Here is a 24,884-nt window from a genome sequence, read left to right on the forward strand (position 1 = left end):
CCTGACTATTAAAGGTCATATCACAAAAAAAGTTTCAAGAGAATAAGATCATGTGCCTTTCTATGGGTAGAGGGTAGTTTCTTAAGAAAAGAATGGGTAAAGGAAATTATAAAACGTAGAATTGAGAATAACACAATAAAAATCAATGCAAGTAAAAAAAGAAGTGGTTAACTGGAAAAGAATCTTTGTATCAAATACATGTGTCTGATATCCAAGTAGACCACTAACTGCATAAGAGCAAAAGCCATTTCCCAATAAATAAGTGGTCAAAGGACAGGAATAAACAGTTGTCATAAGAATTCCCAACTATTAACAATCATATGAAAGAATGTTGCAAATTATTAATAACAAAACAAATACAAATAAAACAAAGCCTGAGATTTCACCTCACAAACACCCAAATGGGAAAAGAACTATTTGTGGAGCTGTGAGAAGTATCCATTGGAAAATGGAGGTGGTATAAAACCAAAATAGACCAATAAAAATTTTATCAAAGGAAAAGTCACTTTACCTCTTGAACTCTCATCTATAAAATAAAAGGGGCAGATTGGATGATTTTTAAAGTCCTCTCTAGCTCTATATCCTAGACTTTGTACAAATTTATGAGTCATCTGTGTAGAGATCATTGAACCCATGGGAATAGATGATACCCTCAAGGAGAGAGTATAGAGAGAGGAGAAGGCCCCAGACTTTGCCTCAGGTAACATATGCCCATGTTTGGGGGATGACAAATGGATCATTATCCAGCAGGGAAGACTGAATGTTGCTCCAAAACATAAGAGGCAAACTAGGAGAGAGGCTGAGATTCCAGGAAGGGGCAGATGACAGTGTCAGAAAAGGTCAACAGGATGAGACCTGAGAAAAGGTCATTGGATTTAGAAGTTTAAAAAAAAATCAGTTGGTGACCATGGAAAGAAAAATTGCAGTCATTTGGTGGATTTGGAAGCCAGATTGCAAGACCAGAAGAAATGGAGGCAATGAGTATTAGATAACTAATTTTTATAAGTTTGGCTGCAAAAGGAGAAAAAAAGGTGTAGGATATTGGCAAGATTTTTAAAATTTTTTTTGTCAAGAAAAAAATTAATTTCTTTTCTATTGATTCAGTATAACCATTTTTAAAAAGTCACATAACTAGTTGAAGTTTTTTTTTGTTTTTTTTTGTGGAATTTAGCTGAGACCTCCAAAAATTTAACCCAGGTGATTAACTGGTTAATGATAAAAGAATTTCTGGCTCAGTTTTACCTACTCATGATGACTATTCCTGCCTAGTTGCAAAGCTATGGTCTGAAGTAAACTACGGATTCTGTGATAAGGGAGTATATTCCAGACATGGGTGACCACTTGAAACAAAAACCTAAGGTATAAGGACAAATTAAAAGGGAGGGAGGTGGCTGGATATAGGTCAATGAGAGCAGGGAGGGCTGTGGGGCTTTTTCTTCTTATATTGCCAGCATCAAGCATAGCACCTTATACTAGTGAGCAGTTAATAAATGGTTGTTGAATTGAATGGAACAAGCTTCCAGGAAATGGAAGAAGATAAGAATAAGAACTATCCACCAGCTTCCCTTACCTTTCCATCCATGCCACTCCACTCTGGACAGAGGCCCAGTTCTTTCAAGGTCTGTTCCTATAGAACTACCATGCCTGGCAGTAACATCATTTCACCTAAGGTCTTTTTGTTTGGGGGGGGAGACAATTGAGGTTAAGTGACTTGCTCAGGGTCACACAGCTAGTAAGTGTCTGAGTCAGACTTTCAACTCAGGTCTTCCTGACTCCAGGGCTTATGCTCTATCCACTTTGCCACCTAGCTGTCCCAATTTTTTCTTTTTGTGTGGCCCATTAATGACAGGTAATGATTATAGATACTCAGATACAGAGTTTCCTAACCAAAAAAGCTAGGTTTAAATTAAGTTAAAAGCATGTCACACCTACTTCTATAGCCATCTCAGTTTCAGGTGCTATTTAATACCTAGACCAGCTCAGAGGACAAAACAAACGAAAAAGTATTTTTCCAAACACTAATCTATACTTAAATTTGTAGAATTACGAATGTTTGATCAAAACTAGGCTTATAAGGAGAAAAAATTTTTCTTTTCTTCCCGAACATCTTGACTTTGGGGTTTAGTTACTGTGGCCTGAGAGGGAGTACTACATCGCTAACGTGGATCTTCCCACACACCTACACCCTCTGTTACAATGAGTCATTCAGACAATCTAGGTTAGATGGAAGGAGGGTGCCCATCCAGCTGTCCCAAAACATACTTGCCTTCTGAGGGAGCTCATCCCACAAGGATGAACTGTGAATCTAGGAGGAGACAATATAGAAGCTTCGGGAAACATGAATTTCACCAGGAGGTCAGAGGGTTGATTGTTCCTTCCCCTCCTCTCACCCTCTCACTCTTACTGAGAAAAGAGACCACTCAGACTTCATATTCTTTAATGAAGCCTTTAGGTGGCATCTTTTGTGTTCCCATGGGTTGTAGTTTGACAAGTCAGGAAGCTTCCTTGTAACATCCTGGATATATGCCATGAGGAAACTATTATTATAGTTATGCCAACAAATGGTTGCATTTATAACCCTCAGCAGGGAATTAATAAACTCCATTACTTGTCTTTTCTTCCTCTAGCCCTTCTTGGATCTCTCACCTGAGAGCACTTATGTATCCATATCATTACTCCCTGGAGCACAAGCAGCTGTTTCTTTCTCAAAGGGAGCCTATTTCACTCTCTTCTGGAAGAACCTCATGCTTATTACTTAGGTCCAAGAATCCCCAGTCTTTCTTCTTTGCATTCTCCTCAGTGACACATTCTTCTACATCCTAACCTTCAGGATTCTTTTCTGCCTCATTTTCTTTTTTGTTTTTATAGTGAAGACCTTCTTCCATTTTACAAAAGAATAGTCAAATCTCTGATAACTTGAAGAAGTACCTAGGTAGCTCATAGACTGAGCCGAAAGTCAGAAAGACTTGAATCCAAATCCTGCCTCAGATATTTACTTGCTGTGGGACTCTGAGCAAGTTACTTTACTTCTATCTGCCTCAGTTTCTTCAACTCTAAAATAGGGATAATAATAACACCTACCTCACAGATCAACTGAGGTAGTATTTATAAAGTACTTAGCACAATGCTGCTTGGCACATTTAAGTGCTTAATAAATGCTTGTTCCATTTGGAAGAGATGCTCCTTGAATCCCTTTATCTTTTATAATGAAGAAGAGCAAATTTAACCCAACTCTAAGTACAGATACAATTATTCAGCTTTGGCATAAAGATGAAAAACTACTCCATGTGAGTTAGTGAAAAATTCTTCCTGCTAGACTTTTTGTGACGTGGTATAACACGGAAGACACCGACTATGGCAACTGTAGGAACACAGGAGGCAACACTGGAGGTTTTTGGACTCTGGGCAGGACTGGAAGACAGCTTTGGAAGAGTTAAATAATATACTTTATTCTTCTCGATGGGTTGCTGATAATGGGAACACCAACTCCTACAGCTTCCCTTAACCACTCTTCTCACAGGGACCAGCAAGCATGGGGTAACAACTCCTATCTCATTCCCCTAAACCTTGAAGGGGGGCTGTTGAGGCAACACAGCATTCGAACTTGTGCATCCCCCCTGAACCTTGATGGGGGCTGATCAAGGCACTCACAGAATTCCAGCTAGTGTACTCCCCCCTAAGCCTCAATGGGAGCCAATTGAGGCAGACAAACATGCATTCCCCTATGTATTCCCCAAATTCCCACTCACTGACCAGTGCTCACCTGGTTTATAGGGGAGCACATAAAGAAGGCATCTTGCCAGCAATAGCCTCACAAGTTTACATTAACTCTAGCAATATTACGCTGACTGAGCACAGCACAAGGGCAGTAGATTATTTACAAATAAACTCAAATGTTTACATTATCTTGTTATTATATCTCACTGCGCAGTCCCAGTAGAAATTGTTTACAATATAAAATCCTGCGAACTAGCAGATTATATGGCCATGGATCCTGGGAACTAGTATTTAAAAAAAGAACAACAAAATCCACCTTACTTACAGTTGGGTTATAAAAACACTATTACCTTCACCATACAAATGAGGCACAAGACTTAGGGAGGATAACTTTCTCAGAGTCATACAGTGACTAAGAGCCAGAACCCAGACTCAAACTAAGATTGTTTTCTAACTCCAAATCTGTTGCTCTTTACATAACAACACTCTACCTCTTCTGAGCGCTGTAATTTATTACTTAGGCGACCCTGGGCAAGCTATTCCACCTCTCTGAGTCTCAGTCCCATCATCTATAAAATGGCATTGACAATAATACTTGAATTCACAGGTGAGGAAGATACTATATTAAGTACTACAGAAGGTTCTACATAAACTTTCATTACTATGAACAACAGAGTCAACCTTCCATAATCCTATCCCAACCCAATGGCTACCACTGCTAACACTGGCAACACTGCGGCACTCATACATTCCTCTCCCCCCCTAAGAAAGTTACTGCTCCCACAGGTCCTTGGTCTCCTAGTTACAGCCTGTTGAAATCCCGACATTCCTAGAAGGCATGTCTTGGGAGCTAGGGAAATCAGTCCTCACTTCCATTCTCAGATTGTAAACAGATATAGTCCTAACACCCCTTACCTGGAATTTCAAAATGAAGTTATAAAATGGTGCCTATATAATTTAGCTACATATTGAATTATGTGGGCTAGCCTAGGAGCCTAATCACCACTTGGCATTGTTTCTATGTAAACAATGCATTTTGAGCTTTAAATTAGAAAGCTTTTGGCACATCACCCGTTGAGTAAGTAGCTGATGGCTCATGTTGTTGGCTTCAATTTTTACAAATATCTAAATATTAAAAGCTAATTAAATGTAAGGGTAACAAAGAATCTGACCTAAATATTATATTCAGTAAACATTCCTGTGTCCTGTGTGATAAGGGATTTAGGGGATATTGAGTCCAACTCTCTCATTTATTGATGAGGAAACAGGCCCAGAGAAGTTAAAATGACTTACCTAAAGTCATTCAATCCCTATTAAGCTGCAGAATCAGAATTTGAACTCAGATCCTCCAAATCCAAATCCAACCCTCTGACCTCAATTCAGTATCCTGGTGTCATATTAGCAATAATTTCCACTGTTCAAAAAAGGAAAGAATGCTATCTTAACACCAGCAAACCAACCTGTTTCTAAATCACCACTGCTCAGATTTCTTTGTAGGAAAAAAAAACTGATCTAATGTCTCACCAGTAAAGTATTCCCTTTGGTTTTAGTAACAGTCTTGATCAGTAACATTCTTAAATAGCTAATTTTTAGAAACACAAGGTTAAATACAAGGTTAAAAATACTAGAGAAAGGCTCATAACCTAATTGCAAAGAAATTTTCTGAAAATGTTATCAAATGAACAAGTGTTATTTTTCTTTCAGCTCTTCCGCACTTATAAAAAAAGCAGCTTCAAATCTGTCTTGTCTCACAAGACTACTTCACATTTCATAACAACAGAAGTTCCTAAATACATTGTTTTCAATGAGTGAGTCCGCTAGTATATCTGTTGTTAGTTGCTTGACTATCATCTGCTCCTTACATCCACAGAGACTTTGAAGATTTTTTTAAGCACACTTTCATTTTTTGATCAAAGTATCAATCATGAGAAACCATTGAGGAAATCAAGGATAACTTTAAAAATTGCAACTGGGGGCAGAAGGAGAAAACAGTAGCAGCAAGAAAGCAACATGTTCATTGTTATAGAGAGTAAAGATGTATACTGTGCATATGAGAATAAGCTAAAATGTTGCATATCTAACATATCCAATATCTAATAGTGATAAAACTACTGTGTCACAGAGTGACATCCAAACTGTCTTAGGTGGCCCAATGTAAAACTCCTATCAAATCAAGGAGCTATACAGTGCGGACTTAACCTCTGGGATCAAATAATATGCAGAAGGCACTGACATAAATTATGAGTGGATATATCTCTGAGATGCTGTCTTTTTTTTTTTTTTTTGGCTAGGCAATGGGGTTAAATGACTTGCCCAGGATCACACAGCTAGTGTGTCTGAGGCTGAATTTGATCTCAGGTCCTCCTGACTCCAGAGCCAGTGCTTTATCCATTGTACCACCTAGCTGCCCCTGGGATGCCATGTTACAGCCAACATAGACATTGTAAAAATGGTCCATCCATATTGATTGGAATAGAAATACTGACAGATCCAGGAGTTACACTCTGAAAAGCAGGTAAAGTTCTGTCAACTCTTTTCAATTTGTGATGATGGGCATAAAAAAAGAACAGAAAAACCCACACTGATACAGAAAGGTTAAATGAAGAAGTTTGAGTGATGAGTGGTGGGTGAGATACAAAGAATTAAGATTCAGGATTTGTACAGACTGCCATCAAATTCATGACATTTTCACAAGGTTTAAGGCTACCAAACGCTCTAAATAATTCCAAGTTGAGAGAATCACTACATCAACAACCCTCTAGTACCACAGTTTAATTTCTTCAAGTTATCAATTGAGAAGCCTCCTCTTATAAGAAGGCTTTCCTGATTGCTTTGGTGATTGGCATTCTGTTCCACTTCAGATTATCATCTGCTAGGTGTCAATCTATTTACTGTTATATTTCTCAGCAAATGTGAGCTCCTTGAGGGCAGAAATGGCTTCATTTCTGTCTTTATAGTCTTAGTGTTTAACACACAATAACTGTTTAACAAATGTTTGTTGAACAAAACTGAATTGAATGAGATCCTATAAACTGTAAAGAATCTTCCTAAATATGACATTATTGGTTTTACTTGTAACTCTGATTTGGTCAATCCCATAACCAATTAGAAACATAAATTCATGGACCTAAGGGTATAACTGAGGCAAAGTTCAACAAGAAGAGGGCCTTTTCTCCTCTATATACACCATGGAAAGGAAATGAAAAAAAAAATCTAAAACATCTTTAATGAGAATTTTTCATTTGCCTTTTATTAAATTTTATTCTACCATTCCTCCTAAAACATTTAGCTAACTGAAGCTTGATTTCTGTTAATATTAACCTCACTGGTCAAAACTTGACCAATAAAATGATAGCATTAAGGAAAGACTTTTGACATTCAGGTAAGAAGTCACAAGGGAGTTTGAACTTCCTAAATGACTTAGCTAATAAGGTGGCTTAGCAGCTAGGTGGCTCAGTGGATAAAGTGCCAGGCTTGGAGTCAGGAAAACTTGAGTTCAAAATCTGGCCTCAAACACTTAACTAGTTGTGTGACCCTGAGCAAGTCATTTAACCCTGTTTGTCACAACTTTCTCATCTGTAAAATAAACTAGAGAAGGAAATGACAAACCACTCCAGCCAGTATCTTTGCCAAGAAAACCCCAACGTGGAGTCACAAAGAGTCAGACACAACTAAAATGACTCAACAACAACAACAACAAAGCTATTTGTTGAAGGACTGTCCTGGCTCCTAGACTACGGTTATTTTTGTAACATATAAAAATCTCTTCCTCTCAATCAGCCCATTGTGGATTCTCTAAATATAATTTAATCTGTAACCTGACAGTTTCCCAATAGAGCCTGTCTAACTAGGTCTGTTTTCATAGGGAATGTATGAGATTATGATTCTCTTAATTAGTTTAACTTTAATGGCCTAAGAGGATGTATGAGATTGCTGCATGTCAAGAAATTATTTCTCTGTCACTGTAATTTTTGTCTATTAAAAAACCTTATTAGAATCACAATCTTTTCTCAGGGTTATTTTTCTGGATTCTGAACCTGGATTTAAGCAAAATAAATCGTAGGTTTTCACCTCGAAAATTTCTGCATTGTAATGGGTTTATTTGGCAGCAGTTACTTATCACACAAATTTAATGGGGAAAATATTATTCCTAAAACCTACCTTAACTTTTAAAATTTTCTCTTCCACAAAATTTTCCAGTCTGATCTAAAGTGTCCAATTCCATTCTTGCAATCATCTCTGAATACCTACATACTCCTCCTAAATAGCTACATACAATAATTTTGTAAACATGAAATTTCTACTCCTTGAAGAGATATACTCAGGTTTTCTACAATTAGGAATGATCTACATAGTAAGGAATGGGAAGGGGACAGGAAGAAGCAAGGATAACTATAATCCCAGCAGAGGTATCTTAAAAGAACATACTACATTCCACATACAAGTACTCAATAAATCCTTACTAAATTGTTTAAGAATCAGACTGTGGGGGCAGTTAGGTGGTGCAGTGGATAGAGCTCTGGACTTGGAGTCAGGAGGACCTGAGTTCAAATCCGACTTCAGACACATAACGCTTCCTAGTTGTGTGACCCTGGGCAAGTCACTTAACCCTGAGTGCCACACCAAAAAAAAAAAAAAAAATCAGACTGTGGCTAAAGAAAAAAAAAGAATAGGAGTTTTAACAATCAAGAAGCATTTATTAATCACCAATGTGCCAGCACTGTCCTAATCACTGGATACAGAAGTAGTGTTCAGCTACAGTTCTACTTTTCCAATTATACTAAAGAGATATCTCTTAGGTCTTCCATCTCATGCATTAAGCTTCACAGTCTCTACATATTACAATACAAAGATTCCAAGAAAAGTAAACAACTGCTGAGAAAATCCAATCCTTTCGGTCCTATGTATGGCCATATAGTGTTCACTTACAATTCCACTTTTCCACTTCTAATAAAGAGATATCTCTTGGGTCTACCATCACATGTATAAAGCTTCATAGTCTCCACGTATTACAGTTAAAATAATTCAAGAAGTGGAAAGCACTGCTGTGAAAATTCCATCCTTTCGATCCTATGCGGGCCCATATTAGTGTTCAATTTAAATGGGAATGGCCGAAGTAGTGTTCAGCTACAGTTCCGCTTGAAGCCTACATTCTAACAGGAGAGACAACATGTAAAAAAACTATAAATATGTAAATACACACACACACACAGTACAAGGAAGAAAATCCGGGTAGGGGGAGCTCTTGCAGAAGATGGGATTTTAATAGAGCCTTGAAGGAGGCCAGGGAATCCAGGAAGTTGAGATGAGTTGGGAAGAAGAACATTCAAGTATGGGGGACAGCCAGTGAAAAAAGTACATAACTGGGAGATGGAGGGTTGTGTACGAGCAAGCCTGTGTAGCTGGATCACAGAGTGTACGGTAGAGAGTAAAGAATAAGAAACCCAGAAATGTAAGAAGGAGTCAGGTTGTAAATTCCAAACAGAGAAGGTTAGATTCAATCCTAGAGGTAATAGGGAGTTACTGAAGTTTATTGGGTAGGTGGAGGGGATGGGGGGAGATGAGGACTAACATGGTCACACATGCATTTTAAGAAGTTAAATTCAGGAGTTTTGCAGTTTCTTGAAAATAAAATGCAATGATTTTCTATTGACATTCAGTGGAAAATGGATAAATATCAAATAGACAATCATAAAGAACATGACAAATCTAAAGTCTTATAAGAAGGACCTTTTCAGCTTTATCTCACTACTTTGGTATACTTCAACTCTGGCTCTTTGTCCTACCCTGTGCCTTGCTCATGCCACATCCTGGGCTGTACTCAACATGGTCTTTTTCTTTGTTTCCATTATAACTTGTTGAAATTCCTCTCTTTAGGGGGAACTAGGTGGCACAGTGAATAAAGCACCAGCCCTAAAGTCAGGAAGGAGGACCTGAGTTCAAATCCAGCCTCAGACCAAACACTTGTCACTGACTAGCTGTGTGACCCTGGGCAAGTCACTTAACCCTAATTGCCTTAAAAAAAAAAAAAGAAATTCCTCCCTTTAAAGCCACTTCCACCAGGAAGCCTTCTATGCTCCCTTTATGGGGAAGCAATTTAACAGCATAACATTATTTAATTAGGACAATATTATTGGTTTTACCTGAAACTCTGAATTGGTCAATTCCATAACTAATTAGAAACACAAATCCCCTGGTCCTAAGGATTCAATTTTTCTATAAATATTCATAAACACTTTGCTTGGACCTCTCCTTTATAGTTAGGCTGTTCTAATTGTTATTGTAATTATTTGTGTAAAAGTATTTTTCCATTTGATTCTAAGTTGCCTGGGGACAAGGGTCTTTCCTTATTTCACCTTTGGAAGTCTGATACCTAGCACAGCACCCAGTATATAGTGGATAGAAACCTACTGACTATTCAGGATGAACACAGTTGTCCTGATCTATAACTGACCACTGAACCCAGATGGCTCTGGAGGAGAAAGTGAGGCTGCTGACTTTGCACAGCCCTCCCTCACTTAAATCCAATCTACTTGCATGTCATGGCATCACCTCCTTGATGTTATGGTTCTCTTTGAGAAGGAAGGACAAACAACAACAAGAAGGGGAAACAATTCTCCAGTATCTTCTTCTAAAGAAAACTAATAATTCTAGTCCTGGACTGAAGACATTAATAACCATCTTGGATAAAAATTAAGTGAGGGTGGTGGGTGGGGAAGTGTCCAGACTTGTGATTTCATCAGTGTAGGGACCTCAGGTAACTCATAATAGTGGAGATCTGCAGTTGTTCTGCAACTTATATTCTTAGAAAGTTTCTAGGGGCCCTGAGATGTAAAGTCAGGACTTGAACTCAGGTCTTCCTCACTCTAATTTTAGGCATCTCTATCCAATACACCAAGCTACCTCTCTATAAAACAATTATAGGCAGGAATATGGTTGGCAGATTCTGACGCTGAACTCTGTAGGGAGGCCGTAATTGACTCCTTAGGGAAACTCATTTTAATACCTAGAGAAATTAAGACAGCCTTTTTTTTTCTTCCTCTCCAGCCTTTGCTAACTTTTCAGTTGATGCTCAGCCAAAGACCAACTTCAGTAATAAATTCAGCATTCCAGAATTCTGAACAAAGAAGAATATGTTGACTAATATTAGTCAAAGGAGGTCAAAGGTTTCCACTCTCTCAAATTAAATTCTAGAAATGTGTTCATAAAAGTTTTCCAAACTCCTTTTAAAAAACATATTTCCATCAATGTTGACTTAAGTGATGTTGTTTGTAAAATTATAAATTTCAGAGTTGAATTCTTGCAGAATTAATACAGTCTAACCCTTACCTGATAGGATACCACCTAGCTCATTCCACTTTTAGGCAACTTTAATCATCAGGAAATTTTTCTTACAGAAAGCCAAAATCTACCTCTTCGCAACTTCCACACATAGTTCTTTGTTTTCTTCTTCCTCCCCTCCTTCCCCCCAGGAAAACAAGTCTAATTACTCTTCCATATGACAGGCATTTAAATATCTCAAACCAACGCAACAAAAACAATTAAAACTACATGCAAGACACTGTGCTACGTTACAGAGAAATAAGAAAAACACAAGCCCTAGAGGGGCTTACACCTTCGGGGGGGGGGTAGGATATGGTAGGTACACATGTAAGTAAAGTACATGACAGAATCTGATAGAGGCAAAGGTGAAATCTCGACAAAGTGTTCTAATACAAGGAAGGAGCAAACATTTTTAGTTTAGGGGATCAGTGTAAGTTTCATGGAGGATTCATGTGAGCTAAGAGGAAATGTATTTTAATAGGTGAGGATAGGAAGGATGCTCATTTGAGTTACAAGGGACAGTTGCATGAATGCAAAGAGACAGGAAATGACAGGTCAACAGTGCAATATCCAGCAGTACAATTTAACTGAGATGTAATGCATATAAAAGGAAATGGAAGACTGGAAAGGCAGGTTAGATCCAGATTTAGGAAGGCCTTAAATGCCAGTCTCAGAAATTTTTATTTTATCCTATGGGAAACAGGGCAGTGGCATAATTGGGCCTGTACATTAGGAAAATTTTCTGGCAATCATGTAAAAGATGGATTGGAGAGGCTGGAGCCAAGGAATTTAGTTAGGAGACTATTTTAATAGTCCACAGAAGAAGTGATGGGGCTTCAACTATAGTGGTGGCAGCATGAAGTGAGGAGAATTAAATGCAAGAGTTGTTATTGGGGTAGAATTACTAGATCTTGACATCTGATTGGATGTACAACCATTATATTTCCACTGTCTCCTCTCCTCTGGGCTAAACACATCTAGTCATTACAACTTGATCTTTACATGACATGGTTTCAAGCTTCCTCTTGGTTTTCCCTCGTTTGGACAAGAGATTTTTTTTCTTTCTTCTTTTTTTTTAATATAGTCCAAATTTTCAACGACTTTCCTAAAATATGATGCTCAAAACTAAAAACTTTATATGTGATCTGATAAGAGCAGAGTACAGTGGGGCTATCACCCTTCTTATTTTGGATGCCACACTCCTCTCACCAGCCTAAACAGAATTAAATTGTCATCTCACAATGTTGGCTTATACTGAGCTTTCATTGTCCTAGGATCCCTAGGCCTCTCCCATATGAAGTGCTTCCTAGCCATGCCTACAAACCAGGACCTACTGGAGAAGTGTTAGCCTTTACAGACCATATGAAATTTCATCTTGTTTTCTTCAGCCCACCATTCCAACCCACTTTGGATCCCACTTCTGTAATCCAGCATATTAGTGATCCTACTTTTGTGTTATTCATCAGCAAATTTGAAAAGCAAGCCCTATGTGACCTCATCTAAGTCTTTATCTCTAACGATACTCATCCTGTGATGTACATTTTATTTTTTGTAATGTCTGGTCTAAGGGATAGATAATAGCAATTTTGTTATTCTCCCACGAGTTCTGTCTAAAGCCCTATCAAAGTTCTCTAAGTCTCCAGGACAATAAATTTTTAATGGTTATCACTGGATGTACCCGATCTCTAACCAAAAAGTAACCATTCCTAGGTCATAATTGTTATAAATGTGTCAGAAGCAGGGGTGTGTTGGTAAATGTTTAACAATTGGCTCTCCAAGGGGGAAAAGTATACGTGACACACTTTCAAGTTTAATCTGCATTACTGTCATTTTCATTACTTTCTTAAGTTTAGGCAAAAACACTAAATTAAACCTAGATTTGTAGCATTTGATGGTTTCTGAAGTATAAATGCTCACATTGAAAATTTACAAACACATCTCACGAGCCAGTTTGAGCTGGTTCCAGCAAATCTTACATACAGATATGTGGTGGTTGTTATTAGGGAGTTCTTTTTCATCTCCTGTTATTGTGTTCTCTCAGAAATACACAAACAGGTCATCATGAGAATAATTTGTAGCTTAAATGCTAATATCCACTTCAAAGGATGAAGGAGAGAAATTATATGAAGAATTTTACAAGAGCCTCCAAATTAAATGAATATACACTTTGATAATCAGCAATTTATTGAAAAAAATAGGGCATAAGGGAAGATAAAAATTATGTTGGAAAACATAATCTGGGGTCACGAAATGGAAGAAACCTAAGGCTGGTAGATTACTTGAAAACTTTTTACCTGTATATAACAAATACTTTGAAGAATGGAGTTATGAAACAACTGGACATGGTGATCTTTCTTTGATGCATCTGTGATATTGTCTATGTGTACGTGCCATCCAGGTCTATAGACTAAAATCTAGCCACATCTCATCTTATGTGACTTGTGTCCATGTCTTTCCATAAATCTTCTACAAAACTCCACCACATGCTGGAGGTTCTTTCTCTAGATAGCATGACAATGGGAAGATCCCAAGAGAGCATGAAGGCTGTCCATTGCTTATGCTTCCCTCTCAATATATGACTGGCTGATCTCCCTCCTTCTCTGGTCACACAATGACTCTCTCATCATAACCTTTATACTCCTCTTCCTAGGTAATTCTTTGTTAGGAATACATTGCAGCCTACTAACACTGCTGTGTTCCTCTATTTTGCCATCTGGATAACCTTCACCTTTAATTCTTAAGAGACTATGATGTTCAATGATTCACAGCCACATAGTGTGACCAGGAAAATACTGATGTTAAAAAGATGGGTCTTTGTTTCAGTGATAAGTCTACAATAATTAAAAACACTGCAATTCCTCAAAAGCCATCCAGCCATTTCCAACTTCCTACTGTTTTGGATCCAGTTCGTATCTGCATATGTACACATATAGCTGTCCAATGTATATATACTGATGAACCAATTCTATGGTTTGCTATCCATCTGAATAGTATAGTCTGGACAAGAGGAATTCTTCAGTTTACTTGTTTTTCTTTTTGGACAATTAGGCTGAAATCCTTTGTGATTAGGGATCTCATTTAAGAGGCTCTACTCTCTGAGCTTGGTGAAGTCAGCACAAGTCATCTGCAACTAGGAGTATCTAGAAGACTTCGTTATCTATAAGGAATCCTGACATTTGGGCTCTGCATTAGACATCTTTTATGATAGTGGCAAACCTCTGGTAAGCACGCATGTCCATGTTTTGTGCATTAGCTTGATATTAAAAATGAGAGGTCTGTCAAACAAAGTTAGCTCTGTTATTATATTTTTCAAAGAATGTTGCATGATTTTGACATACTCAGGGGAGAAACCTTGAAAGCCTAAGGTAGCATTTTTACTTTATCCAATAAATGTTTTCTTTTTGATAGTCAGCAAATAATAGGTACAGTGGGATTTTATGTAGTCCCCACTTTTTTGTCAATTATACAACTGTAAAGATGTAATCTGCTGCACAATATCATCTGGAAAACCTGCATCATCACATTTCACATGTTCATCAAGTATGTCCAAGACGAGTGTGAAGATTTTTCTCATAAAGCTTTAAAGGACAATGGAAATTAGCCAACTGGTCAATAATTACTGTTATTTTGGTCACTTTTGGGGGGGGCATTAATGAGGTCACTAAGTCACATAAAAATGAAATTGGCTACATTGCAAACAGAAAATAATCATTTTACATATCGGTCATTTCAGAATCCCATTTATGTGTGTAGTCAGATAATCAATCAGAAAAAAGGTCACATAGAAGCTGAAAAATTAGGAGAAAGTAGATACTGCATGAGCTTACAACTCCAAGCAACTCTGTTTAAACAAATTAGCAATAATGAAAAATAGAAAATGAGCAAAAGTAAAACCACAAAATAATGTTTTTTCTTAGGGAATTTTAAGTGACACAAAACAGATGCTACAATAAGAAGGCTGAAAGAATCCAGAAACCACCTCAGTCAGGGAGGCTCTTTCATATCTTTTGCCAGTGGAGAGAAAAGGCAGTCAAACTACCTTCCAAGGTAGACTACTAACTCATTCAGTAAATATTACAAATGATGTAGTCGGAGTAGTATTGCTTCATAAAACTACAAAACACAGACAAAGGAAGGAAAAGAAGAAAAGGGAATATGTATTTGTATAGTTCCTTCTATGTCCCCCCCCCCCACACATATATACATATATATATATATGTATATGGAATATGAGAAGGGAATATGGAAATATGAGAATAAGTGGATTTTTGCATATGATTTTCAACAATAGATCACATCTTAATGGTCACTCAACTGGTTGAAGAGTGTAGACAATACATGATCCTACTATGTCCATTGTTTATTATGCTTAAATTTTTTTTTAAAGCATTTGACCCACTAGAATAAAAAGCAGCCTTATAGACTTTTATCAAACAAGGTATCTGATCAACCCACACTTCAAAGTATCTTAGATACGAGCTGCAGATGAAAAAATGGGTTGCACCCAGTATTGACGAGAAGGGATAGAATTGTTACAGATTGCACTTGGGAAATCAAATAATATTTTCAATGATCACAAACTGGTTACTCATGGCAAGTTTACCTCTTTGTTGTTAGATGGCTGTAATGATGGAATGTTATGAACTCAGAGAGTCAAAATTATTAGCTACCTAAAGGTCAATGGAAAGATATATGGTGACTATAAATAGGATGCAGGATTTTATAAATAATTACACACACACACACACACACACACACACACACACACAATCCCAAACTAGTGTAAAATGTTATGGGTTCATATTCCCATTTTCTTTTAAGATCATGAATGGCATTTTCCCTTGATATTTCCCTCTAGTTTCAACCCATATACCAGATTTCATTGGAATTACTTAAAAATTACAGAGGATGTATCCCCTTTGATAACCTTTATCAACACCATTTTTATTTATAAATTGGTAAACTCAACAACAAATTGAATTTAGGTTGCATCTTGACACCCTTTAGTAGTATACCAAATATAATCAAAACTGATTTCAAAAGAAACTTATCATTAAATAACAGAATAGACAAGCCAACAATGCTGAATATTGAATTTAAATAGACTTCCTTTTATTTAATTACTTGTGCAAATAACTCAAGAATCTAACAACTCTTTCTTTTAAATATTGTATCACCTTTTAATTTTAAAAATGACTGATTTTACAGGTAGAAGTATAATACCTGAAAATCTCTAATAAAGATACAGGCATTTTTATTCTGATCTGAAAGTTTCATACTGCTTACATATAAAAAAATAGGACAAGATGGGAGAGAAGTAATGTTTGTTAAATCTATTTAAAGCCTTTTATATGTAATACAAATACAATAGGCATCAATAGATATCATAAATTCACATGCAGTCCCATAAAGATCACACCAATGGTTATACTACTTAAGTATTAGTTGTATGGTGTGAAACTTTATAACGGTATATGCATGTCTGGGCTTTGTTCTAAAGAACAAAGTTAAAGGGCAAAATCCCTAGCCAACAAAGCACATTCACAAAGACATATTTAATAAAGTCACTTTAAGAAGTGAAATTATTTTAAAACATTTTTAACACATTGAAGAGCAATGGAACTCTGTATGGGCCCTAACATGTAAATACATGCCACAGGGCATTGTTTAGATTTCTGAGCACTAATTTTGAAATAACTAGTCTCCCTAGAACCTGTACTTACAGGTAGACTATAGTTATTTCAAAACATCCCCACAATCCATTCAATTAAAAATTCATTTATTAAGGGATTAATACTATGATAGGCAACAGAGCTACAAAGACAAAAACAAAGAGATCCCTGCTCTCAGTAAATGACCATTCTATTGGGAACAGGACTCCTCAGAGCTACAATACTAGATTTCCAACTTCTTACTATGTATCTTCCTCTTGGAGGCCCTCCTGGGGGGCATCCCCCAGTTTTGGCTGGCATCTCTTCAAACCTGGAACAGCTTGGTTGTCCTGCTTTCAGTCTCTCTTCCAATTTCATCTTTCACAGAAATGCCTGAGTATTTGCCTAACACTGCTTTGAGAACATCATTTCTTTACTCTGTATCCTTCTGTTTTGCAAACCTTTAAAAGTGCTGTATCAATGTGAATCATTATTCAAAAATCTTCATTAAATACCACTGCCTGCAAAATAAAGTTGCGATTTCTCATCCTAGCACAGAAGACCTTACAGAATCTGGTACTAACCTATTTTTTCAACCTTACTTTTCACTGCCACTTTACATACTCATATTCCAGCCAAACTAGAATACTCAATTTAACTAAATGCTTATTAAGTACCTACTATGTGCTAGGCATATTTACTAGTCCTCATAATCCTCCTGTCCATTCCTGCTTGCATGCCTCTGTCACACCTTCTCATATAGCTGAATGGACTCCCTCCCATTTCTATCTGTTAAAACCTCTCCCTCTTCAAGGCCTAGCTAGCCTTCCCCTTGTTCCATGAAGCCTTTTCTGATTCTCCCATGTGGAAATGATTGCTCCTCTTTAGCCTTGATCTTCCCTCTTCACTCATCACCTTCTATCTGATATATTTTTTCCCATACAAAACTTACTCCTCTCTATCTCCATTTCTATCAGATTCTAAGGAATTGAAACCAAAATCTGACCTATTCTCCCACCTCATTAGAACGTGAGGTCCTTGAGGGTAAGGGCTGTTTTTGTCTTTGGGGGGGGGGGGGTGTATCCCTAGGACTTAGCACAGTGCTTGGCATAAAGTAGGCACAATAAATGTTTTTAAGCGCCTAATAATTTATTAAGCACCTACTATGTGCCAGACTCTGGGGGCACAAAAAGATGCAACAACAGGCCCTACCCCCAAGAAGCTGACATTCTAATGGAGTGAGGGAATAGGACACACTTGGGCTTGAAAGACAGTTCTTGCCCTCAAGGAGCTTACAACCTAATGGAGAAGTCTACAATCTAATAGTAAGCCTAGAACATATCCCAGTTTCTCTGTCTATAATAAATAAGAAGGCACTTAAATGTTTTCTGAATTGAATTTATTCAAATCCCAAATAGTTTATATGCTAACCTATCCTCTGCAAAATGGATAATGAGATTAACATATTGGTAATTAAGCATAGGCTATAATTGGGGAATTAAAAATAAACAATTTGGATTTGGGGCCCAGTATTATCTAGTAGAACAAGAAAAAAGAAAGGCTTACATTATGATGAGGAATCAGTTCTGGTATACCAACTAATTTCTTTTTTTTCCTCTTTCTTTTCTTTGTGTGGAGGCAATTGGTGTTAAGTGACTTTCCCAGGGTCATACAACTAGTAAGTGTCTGAGCTAGTATTTGAACTCGGGTACTCCTGACTCCAGGGCTGGTGCTTTAGCCACAGGGCCCCTAGCAGCCCCAACTAATTTCTTATGAGTAAATATGTTTTAAACAAGTCTCTAGTTAGCTGCTACACAAGTCTGTTTAAGCCTCAACATTATTCAAAGAACCCTATATAAACAATAGCTTTGCTGTTTTGCCCAGCTGTGACTACTTAAAATACTTTCATTTCTGGGTACCGAAATGTTTATAGTGCTGGTGTGGGGGAGAGAACGGGATCGAAGACTCACTGCTTTAATACCCTTCATATTCTAGTAACAATGAAAATATGTTCCCAGGCTGCTAACATTTTATAAACTCAAAGGAAAAAAAGACCTTCCTTTAAACATACTCTTTGGAAGATCACTCTGCTTAGGCTGCTGTTGTGAAATGATACCATGACAAAATTGGAGATGAACTCCGGATTAGGAAACCTATACGAATTTGCTTCTCTTGCCTCCAGTCTTTCCCAAGCTAAGTTAGGTAAAATGACTCAATTTCACTTTAGAGTCTCATGTATTGGTAAGGTGAAGTAATTTCTAACTTGCACACTCATTCCTTAACTTCTCTATTTGTGTAAATAGCACAGTTAGGTGTCCCTGGGAGTTGACTTTAATTCCCACCCCTCTTCAAGGCAGCTAGGTGGTACAATGGAAAGAGCATCAGGCCTGGAGTCTGGAAGACCCAAGTTCAAATCCAGCCACAGAATCTTACTAGGTATGTGATCAAGCAAGTCACTGAACCTATTTGCCTCAGTTTCCCCAAATGTAAAATGGGAATAATAACAGCACCTACCTCACTGGGTGCTATGAAAGTCAAAGGAGATATATTTGCAAAGTGCTTAGCATAGTGCCTGGCACACTGAAGGGCCTACAGAAATGCTAATTCCCTCCCTCTTCACATATCCCACCAGAGCCAACCATTTCCCCCCACATATAGTCTCACTATTCTCAAAATTCTACCCACTTTATTCCTGGACTACCACAAATGATTGGCGTGACTCTCAGAAGTATTGAAGGTGTAGGATTACTCGTTGTTTTTCATACCTGGCCACAAAAAGGGTAATGAAATCTCATATTTCACTGCATAACTTTCACAAATTTATGACATTTTGTGAAAAGGTGAGGTGGGCCCATTATATAAAGCTTTTTAAAAATGTGCCAGTATTACTTAAAAATCATTTACTACTAAACTGTCTTAGGTGCAAGATCAGGATGCATGGAATACTCATGATATGTTAAATGGCTATGTTAAATGGTAACATTTAATAATAATAAAATATTATTTTTATAATAAAATAATTAAAAATAAAATAAATAAAAACAAATAAAACATATGTTAAATATGTTAAAATTGAATACTGACAATGCACTTGCCCTGCTAATTCTAGGTTCAGGGCTCACAATGTGCAAGAGATAAATGTGTATCCATATGCCATTGGTGAATACATTGCTGCTCTGTTTACCTTTTAAGTGGCATGAGGAACAGAATTATACCATGTAACGATTACACAATGAAAGGATATAAACCAAATTTTGGACTGGGGGAAAAAACCCCACATATCTATAATGATTATGCAGTCAAATACAGTAAGGCTGTTTCATGCTTTATATGTGCTTTATGTGAGGCTATAGATCACAAAAAGAGCTGAATTCAAATTTGGCCTGAGACACTTACTACCTATGTGATGCTGGGCATGTCATTTAGCCTTTGTCTGCCTCAGTTTCCTCAATTGTCAAGTGAGGATCATAATAATATCTAGCTCACAGGGTTGTTGTAAGAATCAAATGAGATGATTTGTAAAAGTGCTTAGAATAGCAATGGTACATAGTAAGTGCTTAATAAACAAGTATTCCCTTCCTCCCCAGCCCCTTCCCCTTCTCTTTATCACTAAGAAACAGAAACAATTTGGGAAATAATTGCTCCATGACAATTCTACTTGAAATATGTTTATACACAAAAGGTTGTTTATATTTCAGCACTATAACACTGAACAGATACACAATACAACTCCATTCAGTGTGTGCCTGTTTTTGAATTTTCCTGCTTTTGGCACATGTATAACTTCACGTATAATATTATCCCAAAAGTTTTTGCAATGCTAGAACCCTGTGTCTATTTTAGTGTATGGCCAGAATCTTTTTTAAAACTAAGGCAATTTCACAGACTTAACTGGACTTAAATGTAGTTTAAGGAATGTAACTTAGTTGTATAAGGAAAACTATCTTGATGGCACATTAGAACATAAGAATACAACACTGTGGTCATTAAATATTAAAACTAGATTTCCCAGGAATCAAGGTATTTAAAAACAGAACACATCAATCTGGAAGGCTTAAAGAATATTTTAATAAAGAATATTACAGAAAATTTTGAAAGCATGGAGTGGTTTGCATAACTTCTAACTGGTATAGTGAAATGTGATACTTTTGACATCTTGTTCTGTAAATTCGTATTCTGAAACACTTCTCTCTCAGATTGTATAACATTATACTATCCGTTGTGTGACAGGTCACCATAGTAGAAAGAAAACTGGTTTTCCAATTAGGATATTCAACTCTATCACTATCTATGTAAACTTGGACAAATCAACTAGCCTTTGTGGGCCCATTTCTTTCTCATTTCTGGAGTTAGCTGATCTTTAAGGTTCTTTCTTGTCTTTATTTCCTTCATAATGTTTCTCTCCCTTTTTCTCCATACCCACTGTCACTATTCTTAGTCTGTCCATTATCTTCCATGTCTGAACCATTGGAATGACTTCCAAACTATTCCCATCTTCACTCATTTCAGCTGGCCATCCACCAGGAAACCAATGCTTACCTGGACATCTTACCACCTGCCCTTCTTTTCTACATGGAGAAAAACCACACTCATAATTGATTTCCAAAGACAACAGGACCCTCCTGTCAGTTAATCCATTCATTTTTTGAACTTCACTCTGTAAGCCACAAACTTATCTAACCCACTTTACCTAACTGGCCCCAGACCATGCTTCCAATCCCAAATGGTTTTTTGATATTCAGTGTGGTTCACAGATATTGGTGATTAAACTGTTGACAAAGGTTCACAATAACATTTTGTGGTTCTTTATCTGACACTTTGATACTGATCAACAGTAACTCAATAAATCATAACTAAATTGAAGTACACTAATTAGTGAATTAGTGATATCATTATTGTCCTTTTCAACTCTATTACCTTGTAATTAAATTTTACCTCCTCAAATCCTGCAGACATTGCTTTTATGTTCATGGCATTTTCTGGTCTCATTCTCAGACTTTTCTTCCATTCTATAAGTTACCTAGCAGTTCATGTTACTGGAATCAATACTCCTCCAACCCTTATCACTTATTTTCCCATCCCATCCTAGATCCAACTGCTAGGCACAGAGCCCAAAAAGATCAATGATAAAAAGAAAGGACTTGTATACACCAAAATATTTATTAGCAGCACTTTGTGTAGCATCAAAGAACTGGGAGGGGGAGAGAGAAGTAGTACATCGATTGGAAAATAGCTAACAAAGTTTTGTTACATGAGTATAATAGAATACTACTGCATTACTCTATTACTGCATATTACTGTAAAAATTATAAATATGAAAAGTACAGAGAAGTATGGGAAAATGTATATGAACTGATGCAAAATGAAATGAGCAGAACCAGGAAAACAGCATATAAAATGACTATATTGTAAATGCAAAAACAACAATAACAAAATGATTAAACCTGAATATGGTGAAACTGTAACAACCAAGAGTGTCTTCAAAAAAGACATAAGACAGAGTACCTCCTCCTACCTTCTTTGGCAGAGGTGGGGGATTATGGATATGGAACACTGCATGTAATGTCAGATTTTTTTTTCAATGTTTTCATTGATTTTGCTAAACTTTTCTTTTTTATTCATTGTAACAAGAGATGACTCTCTTACAGGGAGAGGAAAAATGAATATCAAATGAATATGTAAAAATCAAAAGATCAGTAAAATTTTATGTTATAAAAATTCTGGTTGTCTCCTTTGTAATCTGAGACACACTTCAAAAAGTGTATAGAAAGGATGTTTACGAAACTATGGAAGGAAAACACATCATTTAAAAAATCTGTGCTTTAGAAGAGGAATTTCTATAATATTGAATCTAACTAGAATGTAAATTTAGAAATACAACATTTTAATAAAATGCTATTAGCAGAAGCATCTGAGTGAACATATGACTAATTAACATGGAACTAGGAATATGAGCTCCAACTCCTGACTTCTCTTAACTGTCAATCAGTTCTACTAGAGGAGACAAATTTGTAGGGTCAAAAGAAACCTAGATTTAGGGTTAGAAGAGTGGTCTGAAACCCAACTCTGATATTTACTAGTTAGCTGTGTGATAGTGGTCAAGTTACTACCTACATATCCAAGTCTCATTCTCCTCACCTGTAAAATGGGGATAACAATAATTGCACTAACTCCCATGAAGTTTACGTGAAGATTGATCTTTAAAGTGCTATATACATGTGATATTATATATTTCTTGCTATTTATTTTGACCACTCCACCTTTTGCAATCCTTTCACCATCTGCTTCACATTAAAAAATAAAACCTAATGGCATCAAAAATTTCTCTATCTGCATTCTTCCCTGTGATACTATACACATAAAAATGTGAGTCTGTCACATCTTGAATAGAAAAATTCAGGTATACATAAAGCTAGGTTTTGCTAGAAAGAGAAGCGATATAGACATCCATCCTGTTGCTCAATGCTAACAAGTGTGGATGGTAAAAATTCAACAGCTGGACCTGGGTCGAGGAGAAAGGAATTTCCTTCTTATAAAAGGAGTAAGGCAGGTAAGCAGGCCTAAGTTTAGGTTACAAAGAAAAGGTAAAACAAAACCCATCAACAAAGAGCAAAATTGAACAGTCGGAGGTCCTCTAACAACAAAGCCAATGGGCAGCCACTTCCTTCAGGGTGAAAAAAGGTTTGCAGATAGTCAGGGCCGCAAAAGAGCGGCTCCCCTGGAGCTGCAGAAAGGTTGCTGGGGGCTAAGGGGTCTGCGGCCTCCAAATTCTCTAGTTCCGGGAGAGGGACGCTTACGGAGAACTGTGCGTGTGTGTGGCTTTGAGCCTAGGAAAGGAAGGAGGCTGGGGTGGGGGGTGGGGGGTGGAACACGGGTAGGATGATCAGGCTGCAGCGATAGCATTAGGGCTGACGCCTTGGATTACCGTGAGTGGATTGGGTTCGTGGCCAAAGGCAAAACACGAAAGAAAAAAAGGAGATAGGGAGAGAAGAAGGTGCGGTCGATTCTTCTGGCCCAAAGGAGGGGTAGAGGAGAAGAGGTGATGGGGAGGGGGGGAAAGAGGTGGTGGGGAAGGGAGACAGTATTGGGAGAGATAGGAGGTGGGACGGAGGAGAGGAGATGAGTGGGGATAGGAGAGGTGAAGAAAGTGGGGGGAAAGGAAGTAAGAAGGGGATTTTTACAAAGGGCATCTGCATCCCCCCTCCCCAGCATCCATTCCCTACACACATCCTCCCCCCTCCGCCCACATTCCCTTCTCCCCACCCCCGCCCCATCCCCAGCTAGTTCTACAGCTGCCACCAAGGCTGCTGCAAGCTCTGAGAGGCATCTGCAGCCAATGTAGCCTCCTCTTCACCACCAGCCCTGGGGACCCGGCCGTCCCCACGCTGCGGCGGCCACTCACCCTCGGCCCGGGAGCGGATTTCGGATACTGTTCTCCGCATGGTTGGCATCGCTGTTACTCTTGCTGCTGCAGGTGGGTTCCACTGCCCGGGAACCGCTCTTCCTTTTCTTCCCCCTCTGCTGGGACCGTGCACCTGTCACTGCCCAGAGGCCGCCGCCTCCGCTCTAAAGGATTCTCCACCTCCTAGCCCGGGATCTTGGGGCGCCGAGCTGGCTGCTTCGCAATCACCCAGACCATTACCCGCCTCCCCGGGCTCGGAGGGGCCCCCAGTGAGCCCACACCGTCTAGACTGATCCTGCTGCTGCTTCTGCTGCGGCTGGGGGAAGGTGAAGGTGCCTCTGCTAGCCAGCAGGAGCTAGCACTGCAGCCGCCGCGGCGCGGGCTCGCTCGGGAGCTCCAGCGGCGGGCGAGCCCCAGCGCCTCCACGCTCGCGCTAAGGCTGCAGCAGCCCGAAAGGAAAGGGAGGGGGCGAGGGGTGGCACCAGACCCAAACGCGCTACTGCCGGCTCTCTGCTCCAGCCGCCTTGAGAGCCGCCCACCTCTCTGTGGACTGTACCACACTTCACGAAAAGGGGGAGGGAGAAGCGTCCATTGCACTCCGGGGACACACTTCGCGTGCTTTTGTGCCGTCCATTCTTCTGTATTCCTCCACCCACCTTGTCTGCTCACCCCAATTCAATTAACTTATTGCACAGTGGGGAGAGAAACCTGTCCACCCTTCATTTTAGACCCTTGTAGGTTCTTTCTTGAACCCTCCTTTTGCTTTCAGAGCCAATGGAACTGACCTCCCC

The 24,884-nt window shown here is 38.4% G+C and overlaps 1 protein-coding gene across 3 annotated transcripts in view; it reads right to left on the reverse strand.

Moving 5' to 3' along the window:
• ATP8A1 (ATPase phospholipid transporting 8A1) overlaps positions 1–24,449 on the reverse strand; it is a 287,178-nt gene extending 262,729 nt beyond the window's left edge. For all 3 annotated transcript variants that reach the window (XM_027836226.1, XM_027836225.1, XM_027836227.1), the window contains exon 1: positions 24,094–24,449. In XM_027836226.1, the coding sequence (XP_027692027.1) occupies positions 24,094–24,142 (49 nt within the window). In that variant the 5' untranslated portion in view covers positions 24,143–24,449. The remainder of the gene's footprint in view (positions 1–24,093) is intronic.
• Positions 24,450–24,884: the final 435 nt, after the last annotated feature.

The sequence above is a fragment of the Vombatus ursinus genome, unplaced genomic scaffold (genome assembly GCF_900497805.2).
Source record: "Vombatus ursinus unplaced genomic scaffold, bare-nosed wombat genome assembly UNPS02014818.1, whole genome shotgun sequence".
In the NCBI taxonomy this organism is placed as follows: domain Eukaryota; kingdom Metazoa; phylum Chordata; class Mammalia; order Diprotodontia; family Vombatidae; genus Vombatus; species Vombatus ursinus.